At 39.8% G+C, this 24,795-nt stretch overlaps 1 protein-coding gene across 4 annotated transcripts in view; it reads right to left on the bottom strand.

Moving 5' to 3' along the window:
- GRIN2A (glutamate ionotropic receptor NMDA type subunit 2A) overlaps nt 1-24,795 on the bottom strand; it is a 78,540-nt gene that overhangs the window by 14,113 nt on the left and 39,632 nt on the right. For all 4 annotated transcript variants that reach the window (XR_003534321.1, XM_027684086.1, XM_027684087.1 and 1 more), the window contains exon 9: nt 11,829-12,016. Coding sequence is in view for 3 of the 4 variants with exons in the window: in XM_027684086.1 (XP_027539887.1) it covers nt 11,829-12,016 (188 nt within the window). In the remaining variant the exon portion in view is untranslated. The remainder of the gene's footprint in view (nt 1-11,828; nt 12,017-24,795) is intronic.

The following is a 24,795-nucleotide window of genomic DNA, read 5'->3' as shown; positions in this document are numbered from 1 at the left end:
AGCGCTGTAGACTTATCTACTCAGGAGTTGCAAATATAGCAGATTTCAAATCACAGCACCCTACTTTCAGATGTCCTCAGATTTCATAAATTACGTGGGAAGCTGGCTGCTCTAGAAAGTAGGATCTCTGGTTTGGGTAGAACTTTCTTCTGCTTGCTATAACTAGTAGCACTTGTTTCAGAGAGTGGAACTGAGCTAGGAATGGAGTTTAGTAAAGAGCTGGGACAGGCTGTGGTGATCAGACAGAGCTCCGTCAGACAAGCATCCTGACAGTCAACCAGACCCTTTCATGTCCCCACCTCTCCACTGCTCTACATTTGTTCATCTCTGGTCCACTCTGACCCTTCTCTTTGGCCATTCCCTTTAATATCATAAGATAAATTTCACATGTTCTCACAATCCTTTAAAATGTGCCATGAGAAGTTTGTTCTTTCCCATCAGCTCTGTGATAACCTTACTTCTTCTTTTCGTATAAGTTGCAACATTCTGGCTGAACCTCTCCTGCCATGTCTGGTCTCTGCCATCATCTTTGGTATTGATTATTCCTTAGGGTTTGGGTATCTGGGGATTTGATTTATTAGCATTCATGTCTCTCGTTTTATTTTTTATGTTGAACAGCCACTAACCAGACACACTACAGGAATTAGCAGCATCTTTCCAATGCAGTTCTTCTCCTGGATTTGTCTCACTTCATTTTGTTTTGCCCCAGAGACCTGGGTGATGCAGTAACTGCACCTACATGCTCCCAGTCCTCTCATGGTGCCCTGGACACCTCCCTCTGCTCCCTCCTGGCCCTGTGGATCACCTGTATTTATTTCACTGATGAGATTTGGCCTCAGATGAAGGACACAATCACTTAGCTGTGGTGGCTACTGCCAACATGGACAAAGGTGTGCAAGAAACAGCCATTGTTCCTGCCAAACTTTTTTTATAGTGCATGATTTATTCATTTTCAAGCATTTAGTGTTGTTCTTAGTGCAGCACTGATGCACTAAGACCTTTTTGTTCTCTTAGGGATATAGACTGCTGAGAAGTTATAATTTTTAATGTCAAAAACTTCACTGTTTCTAGAAAATATAGCAGGCAATACAGAGGGCCAGAAAGTACAGTATTAACTACCTTGGTGTTTCCCAATTTAAGATATAGCTTCAATCTGGGGGAAGAATTCTCACAGTACAGATCCCTAATCCTTATCCAGTGATTAGGGAATACATTTTCAGTATTATAATCTTGGAGAAAATATCAGAGAAAAATGGCTATAAGCTATATTGACATTTTAGCTACCTTCAAGCTAGACTAGAAGATCAATGACGGGCTGTGCAAAAGCATTTTGCAGGATAGAGTGCCAGGGCAACAGGAAAGCTGCAGCCCACAGATATTTGGATGTGTGAGTTCCAATTGGAAGTGGAACACAAGACTGTGATGGAGAAATTGCTTCTCACAGAATGTGAATGAAAAACCGAAGTAGAAAGGACAAGCACTGAGGCACTTTTGCAAAGGCATTTCACAAATTTGTAAGAGATTATTCAGTCCCTAGTTAATTCTGAGTTTAATTTTGTGCTTGAAGCATGAATTGAACCTCTACATCTGCAAAAGGCAATGTGTCTTCTCCCAAATTACAGTGCTCAATCTTCAAAACACCTAAGAGCATCCCTGAAGGAGAAAGTCAATCCTAATAAATCTTTTAAAAAGTTCTAATCCAGGACACAGGGACAATAAATTATTAATTGTAACAGTATAGATATTGCACACATAGATAATTGGGGTTCATTATTGCATTTCCATATCTTAGAACATTTGGATTTCTTTTGTTCTGCTAAACCTCAGTGGACTGTTTCCCTTGTCTCTCTTTCAAATCATCCCCAAGGTCTATGAATAAAACTCACACAGGGTACGGAAGAGAAAAGAATCCAAGTCCAAAGAGAGAGCAATATTTCTGGTGTGTGCATTAGTAGCTGAAGCTCTGACAACCAGCTCTCATTATTTCCCACAGGAAAATTCACATCTCCCATGATTGTCAGGCATCAATTTGATTTGACTGCTGTGCCCTTTTACTATTCATAACAAAATTCACAAAGGAATTTAAACCTCTTTTTTATTACTGTTTCCTCTGTGTTTCTTTCCCTTTGGCATGTACATCTAAAGTAACTATTGATAATCCACCAACCTTTCCAAAAACATCCCTACAGAAATATACTAAGCTTGTTTTGAGTGGAGATAAATGACAGTGCCCTGGCAAGCTATGAAGAACAAAGCATCCCAGAGTCTCACAGATCCTGCTGTTGCAATATCCCTTCCATTACATCTGACAAGGACAGCAATCACTGTTAATTAGTGCCCAAAAAGAATCCACATTTTTACAGATTGCAAAGCACTACAGAGCACTGGATTGTCATACTCATGTAATGATATTATCTGGGAATGGACAGATTAGGCTGGTAATTCTGGTCTCTCTATATAAAGCAGTTGCCATTTACAGCATATATTTATATACATGTGTACAGTACATATTTATATGTGTGTATGGTGTACACACAGAAACACAGACAAAACAGTTACTAATTTAACTGTAATAACACTTCAGCATAGCTGACCCTATAAAACTGGCAAAGAAGCCCAATATTCTTATTGCTTTTCCTGCCCATTACATTTAAAACCAGATTATTTACAGAAGCCATAACCTTTTTTTTTACAAAATCCTCAGGCATAAGAATTTTCTTATCTGGAGTGTCAATTTACTCCTTTTTAAAATCAGTCTGTTCCAAACATAGCCTGGAGTTGGACTTCAAAACATTGAACTTTGAGTTTAGTTATAACCTAGTTCAGAAAAAAAAATATTTAAAAGCATCAAGTCCTGTTGGAGGAATGATGTCTTTCAAATCCTTTTGGGATTTGAATCCTTTAGGTCACCCTATAGGGTGATGACACCTACAGCAATATAGTGGGCCTGGCAATTGAAAGGCCAGTAATTTGTGATTACCAGGCACTGGAGAGTTCAGTCATCTCCATGTGTGCATAATGCTAATTAGCAAGTGAAAGCTCCAAATATTCCATAAGACAGACCTTGGAAATCTAAGTCAGCAACCTCAATGTACATAAACCCCAGGCCTCAGTGAACCCAGTGTTAATGGAGTTCAAATCTGCCTCTAATAGGGGAGTCTCAAGTTACTCATAAATACTAATCGGGCTTATTTTAAGACTTTTAACTTTAGGCACTTACTATAAGGAATGTAATGCCAGAGTTATTTCCTACCTTCATTCATGTGTGGACTGGATTAACAGTTGCATATCTCAGCAACAAAGTACATCATGACACTAGCATAAGATTAGAAAATGAAGAGTTCCAACATATTTGACAAAAAAATATAGTGTTTATTTTTTGTTTAATAAGTCCACAATATATTAAGCTGAAAAAATCCCAGATAACTACATGATGCCTACATTAAGAGATTTTTAAAAATTCGATAGCACTGTATCATAAAAGATCTGCCTCATTTATACTGTGAGAGTATAAATATAAGCAAGTGTTTTAAAGATCCTTATTTCAAGCAGTGTTGAGTCTCTGCACTCTTCACTCAAAACACATTCAATATATTGCAACATCCTAGCTCTCTCACTGTTAATTCAAGACTATTTGCAATGGGTTTAGGTTACAGTACAGTGCTCAGGCAGATCTCTTTGTGTTTCTCCTGGGTTTGATCCCGTGGCTCTGGTGCTCTGTGCTCCCACTGCTATTTGCACAGGAATGTGCCAGTTGGCCACTCAGACTGAATATCCCACAAGTGCCTTTCTTTCTATATTTTATCAGCCTATCTCACACCTTATCATCCTGGGAAGGAATGATAAGGTTCAGGTGTGTCCCCTGAACAATTTCGTTACAATAAAAATATCATTATCCAGACACAGAAATGATACAGACCAAAGGGTAGAATTCCATGCTTTTCCTCACCATGGCCCTCAGCATGATTTGCAGGTTCTGGTGTCACCTGTCCCTGTCACCATCCCCTCAGGGCTGAGACAAAGGCTGCCCTTTTGCAATCTCTGCCACTGTCTCTTGAAGATGTGTCAGTTCTCTGGGGTTCTTTTAGGGGGTTTACTGGTATCCCCAGATTCGTTTCCTAGGCCCAGCATCTTGTAAAGGTCTCTCATTCTCCCCTGGTTCTCAGCCTTGCTCATGAAACCCTCTTCCCGAAAAAGGCAGTGTCTTCCCAGACAGTGGATCAGCCATGGGGTACTGATGGCAAAAGCTCTCTAACTCAGGGGTCACTTCATTGATGTTATTTTTTTCGAGTATTCTTTTCCCCTACATGTCACACGCACCCAGGAAGATGCAAACTGAAAATGACATTATTTATAAAAAACAGAAAACTTCAAGACCACATAATCCATCATTCTCCACAAGCAGCTATAGAAAATCAATTTGAGGTAAGAGGTTTGGGTTTGTTTGGGTTTTTTTTTGAGAGGTTTTCAATAGTTGGTTTCAACAGGTTTTCAATACTGGGTCTGATACCTTCCTTCTGACTATTAAAAAGTAAAAATTTTCATTATCACCCAAATATGTCCTTAGTTAAAAAATTGCCAGAAATAAGCAAGATATGAAATATTTTCATAAGCACTTAAGTCTATAATTCAGAGTTCTTACTTTTCTTCTTTAAAGGACAGGTGTTTTTCTGCTCTACTTTAATCATGTATGTTAAAGCCATAGGCTCCTGCAGATAATCACTGACAGTTCCCAGGCTGCCTCAACTGCTTCCTCAGGTACTCTGGAGGGGTATTTTTATCATGTTCTTTGCTTAATTTTAACCTATTTAATTATGCTTATAAAGGGAAGAAAAAAAAAATCTATTTTATGTGTCTCTTTTGTAACAAAAAAAAAAAAGGGGAAAAAAAAGGATTTTTAACACTGCATGTGCTGTTGGCAAAGGATAATCTCAGGGTAGCTCAGAGTGCCAGCCTGTCCCTTCACCTTATCACTATCCAAAGCCTGACACTGAGGGGCCAACAGAACACCAAAGAAACAACAAACCTCAAACAAATTGAGGAAAAAATAATCTAATTGGGGTTTCTCTGGCAGTGGCCTTTCTAAAATGGGCTCCTCCTCTCTTGAGAGTGGGTGAGAGATTGGGTTTACAATCCAACAACCAAGATCCACAGCACACAGGCACCTGAGCCGTGGAACCCCCGGTGTGGGTACACCTGCACCACTGCCAGGTCCTGGACAGTCACCCACCTCTGACTCCAAAAAACACTGCCTTGCATCAACGAGAGTTGTCTGGAAAAGTCAATTCTCCCACGTATTGTGTTGTTTCACACACACAAGGAGAGGATGCTCTGTCCACATGGGAAGAGCAGAGCTGCAGCCCAAGGTCCTCACTGTTTTATTGGTTAAGTACAACAGATCCAGTGTCAGCACTTCTCCAGGACTTGCATAAGGTGCAGGGCAGGAGGAGGTCATCCTGTGATGCAGGAGATCACAGTGCATGTGTCAGAGCAGAAGGTGCCAAGGGAACAGGCTGGTATTGACAGGATGAGGGGTGGTGACTCTTGTGCAAAGCTCTAACCTGAGGTTCAGCCTGAGGAGCCAGTAAAGAAAACTGGCATATACCACATATAGATCTTGAGTAGAAGGGTTAGATATAAACATTCACACTGGTCAGATGTAGGGCATCGTCTTCATAAGGCTCTGGTGACATTAGCAGAATCATCTGCTTGTTCAGACTGGACAAAAGGCAATTTTCAAATTTAGGGAAAGACTGTTCCATGTTTACCCTGGTGAGAACTCCCCCTAAGTGACAGAGGAGGAGGGTAATACCCCACCACCTGGGGACCCAAAATAAAAGGGTCTTCACCCTGAATAGAGGGGTCAGCCAAATGGGTTGATGTGCATTTGGTTCAATAAGCTCATCAATGCCAATTTGATCCAGTTATATGATCCATACAGAATGTTTCAAGAGAAGAGATTAAATAAAAGCACAGCAACTTATCAAATTCAGCCTGGATCCCCCAAAACAATCTCTCTTACTCTTGTTTTCTGAGTTATTTCCCCCTGTAAAAATAGCAAGAGGAACACAGATGACTGACAGCAATAAACTTACTGTGAGCTAATGACTTCACTCTGCGTGTCCCCATTAGTTAAGGATGAATTAACAGAACTGCTAAGCACGACTTTCAATATTACAATCCCTCTAACTCTTGTTCAGCTACACAAACGCCCTCCACTTATACACTCACACTCTTCAGTCACATTTGTTCCACCCACTGCTTAAGGAGGACACTAAATATATAAACAGAAAATCACTGTGATTGTGGGTGTATTCTGCCTGAGCAGCACGCACTGAAAATATGTCCTTATAATCACATACGTATTTCCTTCTTGGGCTTTAACAGCCCATGTGAGTCACTCTGCTACACTTCCTTATAATCTAGGCAGAGATTTGGAAGGCTTATGCTAAAATACAAAAAAAAATAGCAAACAGCTTTCCTCTTCCAGATGTAGAGGGGCAAATCTCATTTCCACAGTTACCTATTACCCCTAAGGAGTGGGAAACAATTATCCACCCAGGGAAAACAATTCTCAGTGTATTATGCTCTCCTAAAAGCACAGAAAGATTAAGCAGAACTGAAAGTTATTAGGAAGGGGGTAACAGGCTCTGTGGAAACTCAAACCAGAACCAGTTTTCCTCTTTACATCCCTGTGTCTCTTCTTGCTTTAAAGTTTGCAGCTTTAAGGGTTAAGGGCTTAATACAGCTACATCATCTGCCCTCTTTTCCTGGAGATCTCCGCCCACACTGTCTTTTGAACTGAGCTCTTAATCTTCAGGTAGTGCAATACATTACAAATACCTCACACGAGTAGATGCATAACCTGGCCAGCTAGTTGATATTCTCCCACTCCTCCCCAAAACTGCTCTCTTTACCCAGCATTTTCTGTTCCTTGTTTCGACCCATTTCTGCTGTCATGAGTGTTTTATCCCTCTATTCTGCTGCATCCCTCATATCTAAAGGTTTCTTGCTGTCTTTCTCTCCATCCCATGCGCACCCTGAACCCCTCTTACTCTCTTAATCCTGAAGCAGCTTTGTCATTTGGAGTTCAATAATCTCACTTTCTTACAAATGAAAAAATAAAAGGGGGGGGGGGGAAGAAAGATGAGAGAAAAAAAAAGAAGACAGAGAAAAAGAGAAAGCTAAATTCTCCTCACCTACCAGGCACCAGTGGTTCTACTCCAAATCCCAAAGATGCCATGGGTTTCAGAAACAATGTCTTTTGCAGGATATTTTTAGAAAAGTACTCTTCTGCTTTAAATGGCACACTCAGCCCAAGCCAGAGGAGTATTAGCAATACCTGGGCCTTCAGAGAGTTGGCCAAAGGTTGCTGCTGTGGAAGGCTGGAGGGACATGGGTGCCTTCCCAAATGTTACAGCCTCACTGTGCGTCTGAGCCCTTCCTGCACTATGGAATGGCAACTCATGTGCCACCAGCAGTTGGCAGCTGCCAGGGTAACACTCTGGGTGCTGGGGACGTCAGCCTGCCCAGCTGCTCCTACAGAGGTTGATAAAAGAAACCAAAGCACGTCCCATGCGATCCCTCAGCGCTCAACGTTTCTGTTCTGACACATTCTTGTGGCTGTGGGCGGAAGATCCAAACAAAATGACGGAGCTGTTTCTTAGCAGCCGTATCATTTTGGTTGCTTTTGAACTCCTGGGTGCTTCTATTTCTCAACTGAAGATTGAGGAATTGTCTTCTGTGTCTCAGCAGAAGTGTTGTTATTTCTCTGTTAAAAAACAATGGAAGCTTTGTCTTGTGACCACAGCAAGCCAAAAAAAGGAAGCATAACCACCACTGTGCTTCAGAGAATCATCCCAGTGATCAACTACTTTAAATAAAGCTGCAGATGCTAATCATCAGCTCGAAGCTTTTGCAGATAATGAGATGTGCTGCACAGGTAGTAAGATGAACAAAGCCAGAAATTCATTTCACTCAGATCCTTTATACAAGAAAAAGCAACTCCTAACTCTTTCTATTAAAAAGATTCGGTGTTCCAAAGCAATTAATCTTGTACTAACAAGTGCATACTGATCTCAGCTTCCCATGAACTGAGATATGTATATGAACCTGCACAGACCAAGGGATGAAACCTTTTGAGGATAATTATATTTTTGAGACAATTAAATTGTCAATTCCTCAGCAACTCATTCCCATTCTCCTTTCCTCTGTCTCTTTTCCTCTTTGTTAGAGGAACAAATTTGGCATCCTGTAGCCTGCTTCCTTCCACCGAGACTTCAGAGCTGCTTTCACAGTGTGATTACTAATTGTCAGTATAATTTGTCCACTCAGTAAAAGTATCCTCAGGAGCAGAACACCGCTCATGCAGACACATATAAACCACCCATCCTGAGCTTGAAGTTATCCCTAACACAAACCTACATCCCTCTGTATTTACTTCCTTTTTTTTCCAGTGCCAACAAGATTAAAAAGAGGGTTCGAAGCCATTGGCTTTAACGCAGAAAAAGCATCATGCTTTGAGAAGTATGAAAAGATGCCTCTGCATGAACAAATCATTAATTCTTCAGTCCAATGTTTTACATCAGCAAGGAAGAGGGAAAAGGTTCCTATCCACTGCACAAAAATTTCATTTCAATGTGTAAGTGATCTGGCTTGGATAGGAGAATGATATAGAAGCAGGAAGGAAAAACCAAATCAGAAAAATCACAGGAGAAAGACACACGCAGAGGAAATTGGAAGCTCTAAAATCCATTTCAAAAGGCCATCTCAGTACTGGGTAAATGTAAAAGAGAGATGAGATCATGGTTTCTTGCAGGTGCAATCAGATAAAAAAATCACTTTGCCTTATCCAAGTATAATCTAGTATAATCCAAAAGGTTTTCTCCTCTTGTTAACATAATATTCATATAAAGAAATTGTGTTTGTTGAACTCATTAGGATATTTTTCCTTAGTGTTATGAAACTCATTACATTTATAATCATTCATTGAAATTATTCCATACTGTGATGGATGCTCTATTACATACACTGAATAGTAATTCAATAATACCAGGGGCTTTGCTGTTTTATAGGCTTAGTCTAAGAGAATAATATATTCTGCAGAGGCTCTACATGTGAAAGAAGTATTTCTGCCTTCATTTGTGTTTGCCTATTTACTTAAACAACCTCATCCAGGCTCCTCTGAGGCTTTCCCAGGAGTATCATCCTAAGATGAAACTTCCCCCCAACCATACTTGCTTTTAGTCTAGATAACTTCAAAGAGATTTTTAGTGATACAGCAAAGTGATGCTGGTCTGAACTCCGAGTTCATCCCTTCTAGTTCACCAAAACAGAGTTATGTAAATTCATAGCTAAAAAGATTATCCATCGAACTACTGCAGTTGAACGTAGATTACAAAATCAGGTCACGCTAGTTCCAGGCAATTACTCTTTACATTTAATTTCTTGGTGTTTTATTCCAGTTCACCTGCAATGTACTTTGTAAATCAGTAGAAGAAATTTCATTCTTAGGGGGGTTCTTTTTGTTGTTTCTTTTTCTTCTTTTCCTGCATTTGTTTGGTTGTTGGGGGTGTTTTTTCCCAAAAATTATCATCTAGACCTGTGACAGAGTGAAGTCAGACGAGGTAGCAAAGGTTTCTGGGACTAAAAGAAGCATGCCTACAATAATTCCTACACATCACATGTGTCCAACTGCTGTTCTCATTAATAGTGCCCACACCATTTTCTGAACAAATTTAGGAGTCCTTTACAAGAGAAAATTAACGTTTTAACATTCATGAGTTGTTCAGAGCAGCTTCTAAAGGTACTTAAAAAATGCCATCAACACACTCACAATCCCCATGGTTTGTGCTTCAAAACACTTGCTTATCTCCTGAAGTAATATCTGAGCAAGATGAACAAGGGAGCAGATATTTTGTGACAAGGTTTTATTCACCTGGGTGTCCACTGTATCTATTGCTATTCTATAAATTATTCATATAAAGGTTTTAATACTGAGTTTCATAAATAATTCATTTGTATTATTTTCAGCTACTAAAAATGGGTTAAAGACATAAGCATTTGTATGCTAAGTAAGTCCACAGGTCAAAGAGTAAATACAGGATAAGATTTTTCACACCTTCTTCCCATTCACTCTGCTTTCTCCCTGGTATTCAGAGACAAAGTGACGCATAAAAATGCAGCACCTTTGGTATTTTGATGAGGTTTTTCTTAAATAGCTTCAATTGCTTTCCCTTCTATTTCATTTATTTTCTTTCCTGTGATTTAATTTCTTTTTGTTGGATGAGAAGCATCAAAAATGATGAAAGATGAAGCATGAAGGAAATACAAAGTGAAAAGAAGGAAAACCTGAGTGATGCTCTGGCAACACCTAGAGGGGTCAGCCCACACTGAAAAAGATAACTCAGATCCTTCTTCAGGATACAGAAGCTTTTTCTTCTTTAGTATGGGACAAATAAGCCAATGTCTCTGATTCAACTTGCCCATCTAAAAACGGGTTGGAATTATAGAACCTAATAATTCTTAATATACTACACAAAAAGAAAGAAATTTTCTAAATAGAAAAATAAAGCAAATATTTTAGCCAATTAATTGCAACTGTTTAGCACAAGAGTATGTGAATGCTTGAAATGTAGCCATTGCAGGTCATCTATCCATTCCTTCACCCAAGTAAGCAATGTGTCCTCCTAAGCCTCTCTAAATCCAACAGATCGATAATGATGTCACTAATGTCTCTATATGTGTACCAGACAAGATGCATCAGTCAGGATGGTTACACCTCTTCCAGTTGTTTAGCATTATAAGAGAAATAAAATCCATGTGCTGGAAGACTAACACCCTCATTGCCTGCAGTATGAAAATGAATGTTGTTTTTTATGGAACAGGCCCTGCACTCTGCCATTGCTGTTACACTGAAATTTGCCATTCTTAGTCTCAACAACATGCCATTGGTGACCTTAGGTCCATATTTATTTTTCAATAAAGCCCTCTCTTTCACTGACAGAAAAATGTAAAGTCAACACATGTATCTACGTAGGGGAAAAAAAAAAGATTATGTAACACACACCATATTCCTACCTGATAGAAGATTTTAGTCAGTCATAACATACAATTTTTTTTAATCACCATATTTCTATTCGCTTGCACATATGAAAGGCTTGAAGTTCCACTGTGCCAAAGAATTATTTCAACAATCAGAAAGGAGTTCAAGCCCTCTGTGGAGACTGAGTCATCATTACTGTTTACAAATATATCAAAGATGTGCAGTAAGTTTTCTTCTGCAGGGCAGAAGTGCCAAGAGGACCTACAATGCTTCTATTTTGTGTTAGAATGAAAAATAGTTGTTTGAAATTCAATGAAACCAGTCAATCTAATTCAATTTCACAGATATTCTTTTACCAGAAGTTTAAATGAATCCATCCTACATGAGGGATCACTCACATCAGTCCAGAACTGAGCTAAACACCTTTTAATAGCAAAACAGTCATGCAGAAAGATAACTCATCTACCAAAGAAAAACTCCTCAGGGATTGCTCAAAGGCAAAATAATAAATTTATAAATGCTCTCTAACATTAAGACCATCTTTAATTTGTGATGTATATGAAAACACTGTCTGAAAATAGATGCAGATATCCTTGGCAGTGAGGTGAGTTAGAACAGAGTGGAAGAGAATTCCTGTTTCAGCATCAAGAAATAATTTTACTCATTTGTTTTACTTTTTTTTTAAGACTGCAAGAGAACAGTACTAAAAGCTCAGAGCTACTTAAACTGAATTAACTGTGCATACAGAGGGAAAGAAAAGAGAGGAAAGAAAGTTGGTCCCTACCATCTCCCACAAACTGAAGGAGGGCGAGATCGATTTGTCTCTTCCAAGGTGATCCTTTCTGAAGTGCAATTCCGTAGCCGGTAGTGGCAAAGATGTATCCGCTCCCTATTGTGACAAGTTTGCAGCCTTCATCTCTTCCAGCCTTGTAATTCAGCACTGCTGCATCATAGATAAAAGCATCCAACTTCCTGAAATAAAAGAAAACATTTTACAAACCAAATCATTAGGGACAGCTGTTGTCAGACTTCTTTTGTCCTTGATGTTAAGACCCTGTTGAATATCATATGGATTCTTTGATATCATTAATTACATATCCTGCTCTGCTGTATCTAAAATTAACAAAAGGCATCTATTTTAGTGAGGGGAAAGTAGGACACATAGTTTTGCATTTCTATTTTAAGGGATGCTGTTAAAAAAATACCGAGCAGGAGAAACCAAGCTACAAAACGTCTTGCCCTGTTATCTTTCTATCTATGTTCTCAAAATGGGTAATAAACATCTTGAGATGCAAAACCAAAACCAACAGAAATGACAATAGGTAATTTAGAATAGAAACAACAATAACCAATTAGTTTATTTAAACTGCTGAATGAGATTGAAAACGTGAGTTCACCAGTCTTACACACATGCCCTTATTTTACATCTCTTTCCAAAAATAAACAGTGAAGGTGCAGGTTAAGTCCTTGAAAAGACAAACCGCATTCAGTGTATTCAATATGCTCCAGTACTGGAGCATACTCAATACAGCTATCCAAATCCTGCTTAAAAATTATATAAAACATTTCTTTAAGATTCGCAGTTCCAAACTTATTATTTGTGTATCTGGAGCACAGCAGGAACAAAGGAACTTGTGAAAAAGTTCCAGCCTTTCAGTCCATCTACCTAATAATGTAAGAATGGGATAATCCCATTCTCTAAATAATACAGGGAACACAACAAAAGATAGGAAAATAAATTCAGGAAGGAAGGGAGAAGAGGCAGTGTCCTTCAGGGATACCTTTTCAGAAGCACTGTAAAAGCAAGAGTTAGAAGGCTGGTACATGGATAATTCACCAACGAAAATACACATATAAGAAGAGGAGGCCATTTGGAAGGAGAATCACTTGCCAGTAGCAGATCCCAGTCAAAGAAAAGATACATTCTTATACTGGCAGAAATTCATGTCCAATCTTTAAAAAGATAAAAACTTGGCTTTATTGTGCATTACTGCCCTCCTCTGCAGCCAAAACCTCTGTGATTTCTACCACTTGCTCAGGACCAGCAGACTGCAAAGGTAATAGAAAGAAGCTATTTGGGACTCAGCCCAAAGTCATCACATCCCCCAGTAACACAGTCTCCATTTTCAACATCTTTGTCTGTCCCACAGGAGGCCAGAGGAGCAGGAAGGACACAGCTACACCATGGGCCTCCCAGGATGGTGCAGGTGGAGTCTTCCCCATCACCCTCAGTGGCTCTGCAGCTCCAGGCACTGCCTGCTGTGCCCCTGGAGAGCCACAGTGCATTGCTGTGGAGCACTGCTGACTCCTTCTCATGGGATGCAGCTGACAAAGGCTGGCAAAATACTGCTCAGAAACAGTTGGGGCCTGTCTTCATGGCAAGGGAATCATAAAAATAAATGTATTGTGGCACAAACAGGTAGAAGAGCATCAACTTCAATTACATTATACCAGTATGCACCAGCTGTGAATTCTGTTGCTGTGAAGTTTTGGAATCACACTATCTTAAATCAGTTTATGTTGATAAAACTTTTCATTTATAACCACAGAACAGAGCAAAACCTAAACATATCACATTTTGACTACTGACAGAAAAAAAAAGAAAAAAAAACAACAAATTTTCATGTGCATCATAATGCAATGATTATTCATAAATAACCAACCAACAGATTAATACAGAACCCTATCCTTTGCAGAACTCTAAATCAAGTATCAAAAATGTGGCACTAAAAAACACCCCTGTCTATCTCATGTAAAACCAAGAGAAATACCAGGAAAGAATGAAGTTTTGGATTTTTGTCTGCTGTCATGAAAAAGTGAAAAGTGAAATTCCTGTCACTACTTACTGCACTTTATTGTTTCCCTTCAACGATATTTATCCCAACACTCACCATTCAAGTCATCAAATTGGAATTTAGTGAAGCAGTTCATTTAGAGAAGTACAGGTGGTTCATGCAACCATTAAAAGAAATAGTCTGGCCATCACTTCTTTTGCTTTTCCACTCTTCCCTAAAACTCATTTGGTACAATCCTCAGCTTAAAAAGCAGATTCGCTCCACAAATGCTAGAAGTCTGCCTCACTCCTTCCTTTAAATGGGATAATTTAACATGCAGAAAACAATCACTAAACATCTGGTAGATGATGTCACAAATCCAATCCCCAAATGAAACAGGGATGGCTACGTGGCCCTGGGGTAACTAAAGTGGAGGTATCCAAGAGGGCCCCAGGGCACTGCCCAAGCCTGCAGTTCTCAACACAAGATCAGAGTTTTGTAAATGATGGGCTTTGATTCAGCACTTCAGAGGCAATCTTTGCTTGTGTAGAGAGCAAAACCAAAAATCTATGTCCATGGGGTAGGCTCACAAGGGGAAAAAAACCCACAAACCTGCTTGCTGTATCCTCGAGATACTTGTAACTTCTCTGATCTGCAGCAGACAATTACCCAAATCAATACAATCCAAGCTCATGCTTTGAGACCTCTGCAGTTACCTGTGGTTAAGGAAAGTCACTTCCCTTCCTGGTGGGTGCTTATGGCTCAGGCAAGGGATGGGGAGGTAATGGGTACAGACACTGCTGCAACCAGCCAGCCTCAGTTAAAACACACTCTGGAATTTGTCATCTGTTTATTCTGGGATTTATAGTTTTGCAATGTAAGCACATAAAACACATGCTGGCAAACACAGAGAAAACATAAAGAGTCAGCTATTCTTCTGTCAAAACAGTCTCAGTCAGAAATACAAAGGAAACAGATCTCTTTGCTAAAGGCTCCAGGGCAAAAGCTTTGTGCTACCTCAGAAATCACACTCTTCACAGACTCTTCCTGAGTCACTAAACGTTAGTCAAACCTTGGGACAGAAAGACAAGGCTCAATCACAGTTTCACTCACTCGCTGTGGAACCACATCCCCTGTTTCCCAGGAGTCTGGGCATCACTGCAGTGGGTACAATGAGGAGAGCAGGTTCTGAGGATGCTGAAGGCTTTAGTTTTGAGGGCTTTTTCTATACTACTTCTATAGCACCACAATAAATCTCATTAGGCAAATCAGTTTAAACACATGAGGCACTTTCCTGACAGATGCTGAGAGCTGAGGGTTGTTCTATCAGTTGCTGCCCAATGTCTGAACTATAAATCAAGAAGTTGATTGCCCTGAAAAAAGTCTTGGTGTCTACAAACACAAACTCATATTCAGAATATATATTCCCCATTTCCAACATAAATCTTATGGCCTCTCAAGGCTCAATTATCTCTTCATCATGAGCTGATTACAGAAGTACTGTTCCTGCAAAGCTTCAGAACATGCTGTACCCCTGCAGCGTGGGCAGGGAGTAACAAGCCCCAACTGAAGCTCTCAGATGTTAGGGCACCCAACTCCTCCATCACCAGGAGGTGAATTCCTAACACTCCAAATTTTTAAGAACTTTCAGATAACTTCAAACATTCTTCAGTAAGTGTTTCCAAAAACGAAGACAGCAAAATCCAGGCAAGTCCAAAAATGTGACCCTTTCTGAGTTGTTTGCAGAGCTGGCAGCGAGCATCAGCTCTGGAGGAAGGCACAGGCCAGAAGGCTGCTGGGAACAGAGAGGACTTTCCTTCCTGCTATGTCTGTGTGGGGAAAGCCACAGCTGTTGTTTTGCTTGGCTCTGGTGGAAGAGCTGGGCTGTGTGCACAGCAGGGACTGCTGGACACAGAAGCCCATCCTTGTCTTGTCATTCTCCAGGCAGGACTGGCAAGCCTGGACCTCCAGCTCTCCCTGCTCTTTGTTCTTGTGGCAGCAAAACTGAACTGTGCTACACATGTGAGAAGCTCTGCAGTGCTCTGAGTGCTGACCACTCTGTGCTGGAGTTACATCCTCCCTGCAGAACAGCTCACAGGCAGCACAGCACCCACACCCAGGGAGGCTCAGAGCCTCCTGCAAACCTTAGTCACGTACAAATGAACCAATTAACTTGTCACTTCAGTGCAGCCACTTCGGGGAGTGAAAAGCTTTGTCACACTGTGTAGGTTTAAATAAACTGGTAAGAACTAGTAGAAAGCTGAAGGAGAACCATCAGGACTGGGATGCAGCAAGAGACAAGGTTTATAACTGCCATGAACTTATCAAAAACAACAGGCACCTTCAGCCAGTGCAGAGGAACAGGACCACAGTGCTATGACTCATCTGAGCAATGGGCAGGTTTGCAAACTTCCTCAGAACTCCTGCAATAATCCTGGCTAGGAGGAAAAATAAACAGTTCGGAATATTTACATAAGAGTGACTACAAAGGCAAATGTCTTTCATCACGTAGCAAGCACCAAGAGGAAAGGGGGTGGGGAGAATTTTAGCTCCCACAGCAAAGGAGAACATCAGGTGTTATAAAATTATGAATTGGAATAGTCCTAGAAAAACCGAAAAGAGCATTAGTGAATGTAATAATTTGAAGTGGGAGATCTGTGAAAAACAAATGTGGACAGTCTTGTACCTAAACATTTATGAGTCATCAAGAAGGATAAGAGTTGAAAAATCAGAATAGCTATTGCAAAAACCCATTCTCAAGCATTGCTGCACACAGTCAAAAATGCCTGTGTAAAGAAAATTAAAGTTAAAGGAAAAGGTACAGAAAAGCAATTTCAGAAAAGCTGAAAACAGTTCCCTATAATTTTCCATATCTTTATGTCTCAAATTCCTATGATGGAAACTGAAAAGAAGGATTAGGAAAATGCTCCTTTATTAGTCACTTATTCCCCAGCAACTGAAGTATAACTCAGTTGGAAAATGTTCCTTTGCTTCCTTAACCAACTACTCGATCCTTCAGCGATTTTGTTTTCTTGAGGGAATGAGAAGGAAAACTCTAAAATGCCAATATGCTCAGCAGTTCTGGACTCATAAGCAGCAATCCAGCACATTAGAAATCCATCTCTTTCAGTTACTTTGTGTCCTGCTGTGCTCTGTGTCACAGTACTTGGAAAAGGAGAGGTATGTTCAGGGTAGTCCTGTTTATTCCCCTTCTTCTGTTTCGCTGTCCAGCATTGGAGTGTATGGAACAAATAATATTGTGTTCCCCTTGAGGATCAGAGAAACTGGAGCATGACTGAAGTTGCTTTCCAGTTTTCAAGTGCTGCAGTAAATTCAAACATAAAATATCCACAGCAGAATTAATTTCTTGCTAAAGTGGTACTGTTTGGTGCAGTATTCATCTGTCAGATCCAGGACATTAACTTTAGAATCAATTTTTCCTCACTCTCATTTCTTTGTGTTTTCTAACACCCCAAATATGTTCTTTTCACGGCCAGACAAAAGCTGTGTATTGTTACCAACACAGATTTGGCTTACACAAACCAGGATGAATGTAATACAGAAGTGCATCATCATAGCAATGTGCTTGCACTGCATTTTGCTGCAAACAGCTGTATCACAATGACTCTTCTGCATTATTTTTGATGAAGAGTATCTTGCAACTCAAATATGTACCTTCTGGGGCTTGTTCTGAAAATTTAAAGGTCAACTGCATATTTAAGAATAATTATTCATTATGAATTACATAAATTTTATTCTGAGGAAAGACAGTGAATTAAGTCAGACCCATTTTTGAAATTTGCCTGGGTGTCTTACACTGAGAGATGTTGTTCCTCAAATCTGGTTGTAAATAAATGCAAAAGAGACTACAAAGAATATTACATAGCAGGTGTCATATCTGCTTAATAAGACTCCATTTGTGTCTCTTGAAAGAACAATATTTGAAATTACTTATTGCAAATATCAGACTGGAAGCCTGTGAATCCTCAAACAATATTTTTAACACCATCTCCCCTCTTTAACCCCATCATCATTTAGTTTTGGAGAAACACAGCTCATTTTCAAAACATTCTGCAAAAATCTCCACTACTTTTGAGCTTTTTTTTGCTTTTAAAAAGATTGCATTGCCTTACATGACCCTTAAAGTAGCATTTATAATTTGGTATTAAGCCAAAAAAAAAAGGTATCCACTTAAGGCTGGATTAAACATAAGAACATATTTTAGAGATCATCAATAGCGTTGCTGGGAAGGCAGCAAGTGCAAAAATACTGGGTTTAAAATATGATGGATTTACATTACGAATTTATATTTTATCCCTCCTTTCTCCACAGAAGAGATAAAAGAAAGTATGTCAAGAGTGCACAGTGAGGGACACAGGGTCATTTGTGTGTCTCTGTGTCCAGGGGATGCAGTGCTGAAAGGTCACCATGGAATGACGCAGCAACCAAAGGGAAAGGACACTGCTCTGAAGATGAGGCTTCAATGAAAGCCCTCTAAAGTGATACTTTGATACTGCTGCAGCAAGAGAAGCACATATTTAACCTTTAGCATGAAGAACTGTTGATTTCTTTGGCCCAGATTTTAATAAAATGCATTTCAGGTTATCTGATGCATTTCATCACCAGCAGTGACTTTCTCTTTTAGTACAAATTCAAATAGCTCCACGTAGAACTGAACTTCACGTGCTCTGAATGGATTTCTTGACATCTTGACACTGCCAATTCATTAGGGGAAAATTCAACAACCAACCCCCTGCAACAACACAGCTTAGCAAAGTATAACCCAGTTACATGATGAACTTGTGAGCAGGGAATGAGCTTTCAACTCTTCTCCCAGCTCTGTCCTCACTTCAATCTTCACACAGAAAATGGAGACATAAAATTTGAAAGAGCGAGTTCTGACAGACATTAACACCACAGTGAGAGATTGTGGAGGCTGCACCTCCTGTCAGGGCAATCCCAGCTGCCACAAAACCCGCTGTTAACTCTCCTCCATCACTTGGCTGTGGTCACCTGAACAGGAACACTCACCCTCCTCACCCACAGGAGCTCCCATTCACCACCCTCTGTCCATCCACCTTCCCAGTCCCTCCAACATTTCCCTTAGCAACAAAATAATGGAAAATTTAGTTTGCCTTTATGATTAATTTATACAATGGGAGAGTGTCCCACTTCACGTCTCAGAAGCCAAGCCAAGAAGTTTTTTGCAACGCATCAGTTTATCAAAACACAAAAATCTGAAGAGCCGAGTAGGGGGAATATATTTTTAGATTAAAGGTTTTGTCCCAGTTACAATAGCATAATAAAGGATAAATTCAGCACAGCTCACCAAGCAGCTGATCTCAACCCCAAATCCAATTAATACTAAAACTTAGAATAGCTTCTCAAAAGAGGGGTTAGATGGGACACAGCTACTTCCACCTGCTCATTTAATTTCCAGGTACTTAGTAATATTTAAAGATAACAGATAGATAACTGCATTACCTAAAAATGGTAATACAGACACATGAGATAACCTAAAAAAACCCAAAAACAAAATAAAAAAAAAAACAGCAAAAGAAGTAATGGATTTATCTTATGGCCATGAAGAAATTCCTGAAAATGTAAGAATCACAAGAATATGAGAATAACTGCATTTCCTGAAAGGACAGCAAGTTATGGGGAAACGGGGATCAGCCATCAGAAAAACTGATGCCAGAAAATCCTGCCACAAGTGGAGTCTTTATCTCTGTGCTGCCAGCTTGGTGGCACTTTGTGTGCAAACCCTGCACTCTGCTCACTTCAGCAGTAACACCAGCAGCAAAAGCAGGAAAATTGTGCTCATACAGGCACACACTTCTTTTAAGCTATTAGATTTTAGAATTTATACTTCAGTGAACAGATCCTCTGAAAAAATATTTTAAATGGAACGGCAAATTTAAATGTTTTCATATCTCTGTGGCCTTTCAGCGCAGGCAGCAGTTGCCCAGTTGCAAACCAGCTTCCCCATTCTCAGCTTGGGTGGCTACAGCTGTAACATCCACTGGAAACCATTGCCCTCAGAGTGCAATGCCAAAATGAACATTAGAATGAACACTGAAACAAATATTAGATTGAAGTACAACAGAAAGCATCATAATTTAAATTGAAATAAAGTTACCCCAGCCATCTGATGCCAAACTAAATGAAGTCATTGATTGCAAAAGTTGTCTGAACCTGCTCAACCAGGAGAGAAAATACTGAATGGGCCAAAATTGTTTAGCAGACATTTCTTTTTTTACAGAAGGTCAGGAAGGAAATTGTTACTCACATTATTTGCTCCTTCCTATGGTTTTAAGGAAAGTGCATTTATATTTGTACAATAATTTAGCACTTACTGTCAAAATTGACAGGGATAAGTAGACATTCCAGAGAACACCAAATGTTTTGCTCTCCCAGGTATTTCTGGATCTCTGTTCAGTGCTCTTTGACTTAGAGCAATTATATCTGGTGAGGAATACCCCATGTGGGCAGTAGATCCTCACTGGCTTAGACTTAGGACCTAATAACCTATGGCAGTAGATTATTGCAAACGATAGATAGGGGGAATAAAAGAAAGAAGGAAGGCATGGATGCTACTATCCCTGAACAGATATTCTGGACTTCAGACAAATGGGCGTTTCATGTGCTCCAGGCTGTATTAACCCCATCAGGTTGAACAGCTCCAAATTACCTTCCACCAACTCCTTCTGTTTCTTTCTGAGCTTGTTTAATTTGGTATTCGCAACATCTGATCTCCACGCTGTAACTATGTAAGTTTAACTCCACAAATGCAATATTCTATCAATCACTGCTGAACTTTACAGAGAAAAGACACAGGGAGAGACTAAGAGAGAGAGGAGAGTGCAAAGAGGAGAGACCAGCTCATGGCCACTTTTACTTGAACAAAAATATCTTAAGTGGCTGACAGTTGTGGTTATTTCCACTTGTCAGTACTACAGAACAACAATTTCTGAAGGTATTTCCACTCCAGCTATGAGGCAGAAGGTGTGCAGGCATAAAAGATGATACTCCATATATGATTTATGGCAAAAGCTGCCTGAACTCATCAGTGCTTCAGACACGGTCCAGCTCAGTTTCAGGTTTCATTTGACTGTTTTAAAATCAAAGTTCAGTTCAGCTTTTTTCTAAGGAGTTCCCATAGTCCTGTCTCACAGCTCTATTGAATTTTTTATTTTGTCTTTCAGACCAGCTGCAGAAATTAATTCTTCTAAGCGTCAGCATCCAAAAATGTCCAAAAGTTATATCCAGAAAAATGGTCCAGTGAGTGCCTTTGTACGGAAATAGTGCAATCCAGGAGGTGGATAAATCAGTCCTCTAAGCTATTTTATATTCCTGACCATTAGTTATAAGTACCATTGACAGTGAATTATCTGAAATATTAATTTTTCACCTTATGTCATTTTGAGTCCGTTCCAACTCAGAATATTCTATAATTCTCTGATTCATGTTTTGGATTCACCACTCCCTTAAAAGAATGATCACCTGGCACAATTCACAGAATCACAGAATCAGTCGGGTTGGAAGGGACCTCTGACTTCATCAAGTTCAACCCTTGATCCAACCCCATCGTGGTTGCCCTTTCAGGGTCTGACAAACATCTTTTAAATTAATATCCTATGGATCTGATGAAAATATGGACAGTAATTTTCTTAAACATTTCTCCTTAATGAAACATTTAGAGATGTAAGTCAGATTCATCAGCACTTTCCTCTTAAAAAAAAAGGCTAATTCCTATCTTAGATTATAAACTTTGTTGTAGTAACAACAGATGCAGAGTCAGGAAAATACTTTTCCAATGACAAGTGAAACACACAAGTTTCAGATTCAATAGTTAAACTGGTGTTTAAATTTTGAGTATCCCCAAAGAAAGCCTTCACACTTTGAAAGAGGAGACATCATTCTGTCTTCATTAAGATCAGAACATACTTCAACTACAGGCTGCTGTTTCAGTGACATCTTAAAAACATGAGCAAAGATCACTCAGCTAAGAATGGGCTATTTCAGCTGCTGCATTTGATTTTTAAATCCTGTTTTTAAAGCTTGGGAGAAGCACAAACCCAAGCAGGCTCAGAATAGGGAGCTCTGACAAGTAGCCCATGTGAAAGTAGGAAAACATCATGTTTTAGACTGATAGCGGGATATAAAATTATTGGACACATTATTTTAAAATTTAGCTGCATAAAGTAGTGCTTGTGCTAAAGCTGTCTCCACACAGTTTCTCTCTTCATGTATCATAACGGGCATCCAGGAGGGTTGCAAGCAATAAGTCATTATGACTACAGACATCTCATGCTGCCCATTGAATTTTTCCTTCCTCCCTCAAACACTCTTCAGAGTCAACCACCTCTGGCCAGTTCTTAAAAACTGGTAAAAGAATTGCTCTGTGTACTATAACATTAAAAGTCTAAGTGTGAATATTCTCAGTTACAAATACTGCAAGGTATTGTCAACCAGAAACAGTCAAAAAATATTGAGCCACTAGTTTAAAAGTTTGACATTCTATGTGTGCTTAACATTTCTGTGAGTTCTGGGTGTAAGTTGTTATTATCTGCCCATAAAAATAAATTGTACTTTTAATGAAAAAAAAAACAACTGTAATTTTTATTTCAGACAAATCTTCTCACAGCTTTCTCTCCTCATTGGAGATGAAAAGGTATGAACCACAGAAAGAACAAAAACTGGGAAGGTTTTTCTTTGGTGAAAATTTGATGGCAATTTTCCTAGAAAAATAAATTGAAAATATTGAAATAAGTTTTGCATCGAAGGGGAGATGTGGGCTGGCTGCCTAAAAGACAAGTTGAGTTTGTTTTTAACTTTAGGCACATCACCACTTTAATTGGCAGACCTAATTAACAGAAGGACCTGCTGGGCACAATCTGAACTGTGTTCCAGCTGACAGAAACAGGGATTTTTGCCTCCTGGTTATGCCTGTGCCACACAGCACAAGCTGCCAGGGCAGCCTCTGACCTGGTTGTATTTGTTCAGCAAATAACAGTGTGTGTGAAGCTGTGAATTGGATACAATTTATAATCACTGTGAGCACAACAAAAATCCAATTCAGGCCAATAAACTCAGAGATGGAGGGTTAAAAGGGCGTTGGGGCCTTCTGGGGTCTTCTCTTGCACTTTCTCTGCTTAGTGCCACAGGATACTATAAAACATGTTAATAATCATATTGTTTCCACTCAGGAGAGAGGGCTTGAAGAGAGGAAATAACTCCTCATGCCATTTGCACTGCTCAGACGTTTCCAGGTGTCTCTGCTGGCATTTGCCATGAAAGGATGCTGAGGAATGGAATCATCATGTGTCCCTGTCGGAATGCTGACAGCTCAGGACACCCTGCAGGCCCAGAGCAGCTCCTCAGGGCACAGCTCATTAATTGTGTGGATATAAAATCACACATTTGATGACCCCCCACATGCGAGGCTGTATCTGCCGTGGCTCTGGCAGCGCAGACGTGCTGCCACCACGGCACCACCCATTCCAAGAAGCTTCATAATTCCACCAGCATGTCAGAGACAACTAGGAATCGGGAATTAAACTCCATGTGCATATAAAGTCATAAGCATTGTACCTTTAACATGAAGTCCCAAGTAAACTTTAGAATCAAATCCCTGAATATGCAGCCACAGCTTGGGCTGACAACAAAAACTGTAAACCATTCGTGACAGCGAGGGGGTCTGCAGCTGTACAAGGGGCTGCTTCCCTGCGGAACACCAGGGATTCCTTGCTGCAGGTTCCTTGAGATGAAGTGATGGGCAGCGGGCAAGTGAACATTTCCCATTTTATCTCAAGACTAAAAAAAGCCTCTCCCAATTAAATTTTCTCCTTTCAGCCATTAGCATTAAATCCCAGACTATATGCCACTGTAGATGTGCTGGGGCAAAGGTGAGAACATGAAATGCCGTTCCAGTTTACTGCTGTTGCAATTTCTCCTCTTGACAGTTTTACAGCAGCAAATCACTCATACACACAGAGAAACACTGCATGCAAACTCAACAGCTACGAGCTCATACAACCCACACCAGAGAACTGCAATGGGACAGGTGTTTTTGCCTGCAAGAATATAGTACTCTTTTATTATAATCTCTTCAGGAAAAATATAGCCAGGCAAACAAACAAACCCAAAGAGCCACTGTAAACATGACACAATAATCAGCAACTTCCTATTTGGGGACTTATTCTCTCTTCAAGAAGCAAAATCAATAGGATCTGCCTTTCTGAGAGAGAGGGTTCTCAAAATGTAGATGAATTAAATGAAGCATAGACAGAAATGCTTGCCATGCATTTTTAAACCTGTATTTGATCAATACACTTCTAAAGAACTCAGAGGAGCCATCGTGGCTCTAACAGGGCTGGGCATCACCCACCAAGAATACATTAGCTAATGTCTCACAGACTTCACTCTTCTGAATAATGCTCAGGGCAATAACTGCCATTTCTGTTCTCATTAAAGAACAAAAACCTAGCGAATTCCTGAGTTGCTCAGTCCTGCCTAAGCAGCAATGCCAAGCTCTGCACGTAGCACAACACACGTGGGCCACCTGATCCCTTAAATGCATGAAATTTGGTGAAAAACACAAGTACATTTTTCGACAAGCTTGTAAGATCATGATTGCTTTCAGTGCTAGATTGCATTGAAGGAGGGACAATATTTTGCCATCTTGAAAATTATTAAGTAGTACTTCAATAACAAGATCTTCCCTTTTAAAAGGACTGGTTGCAAACTGATATATTTAATTAATAATTAAAGTTCCAGTGTTGTTCAAATGGTGTTTCAGGAGCTTTCTGAGAACTGTATCTGTGAATCTCAGAAATAAGACCCTAGTGACAAGAGATGGATACTACTGCGACCTTACAGATTTTTTAAAGATATTTTCAGAAACAAAGGTTCATTTCTTATCAAAGGGGGAACACCAATATAGCAGATAAATTTGCCTTTACCAGTGATAGCAAC

Source organism: Neopelma chrysocephalum, unplaced genomic scaffold (genome assembly GCF_003984885.1).
Source record: "Neopelma chrysocephalum unplaced genomic scaffold, ASM398488v2 Primary Assembly neopelma1_65b, whole genome shotgun sequence".
Taxonomy (NCBI): Eukaryota; Metazoa; Chordata; class Aves; order Passeriformes; family Pipridae; genus Neopelma; species Neopelma chrysocephalum.
This window is presented reverse-complemented; position numbering and strand designations above follow the sequence as displayed.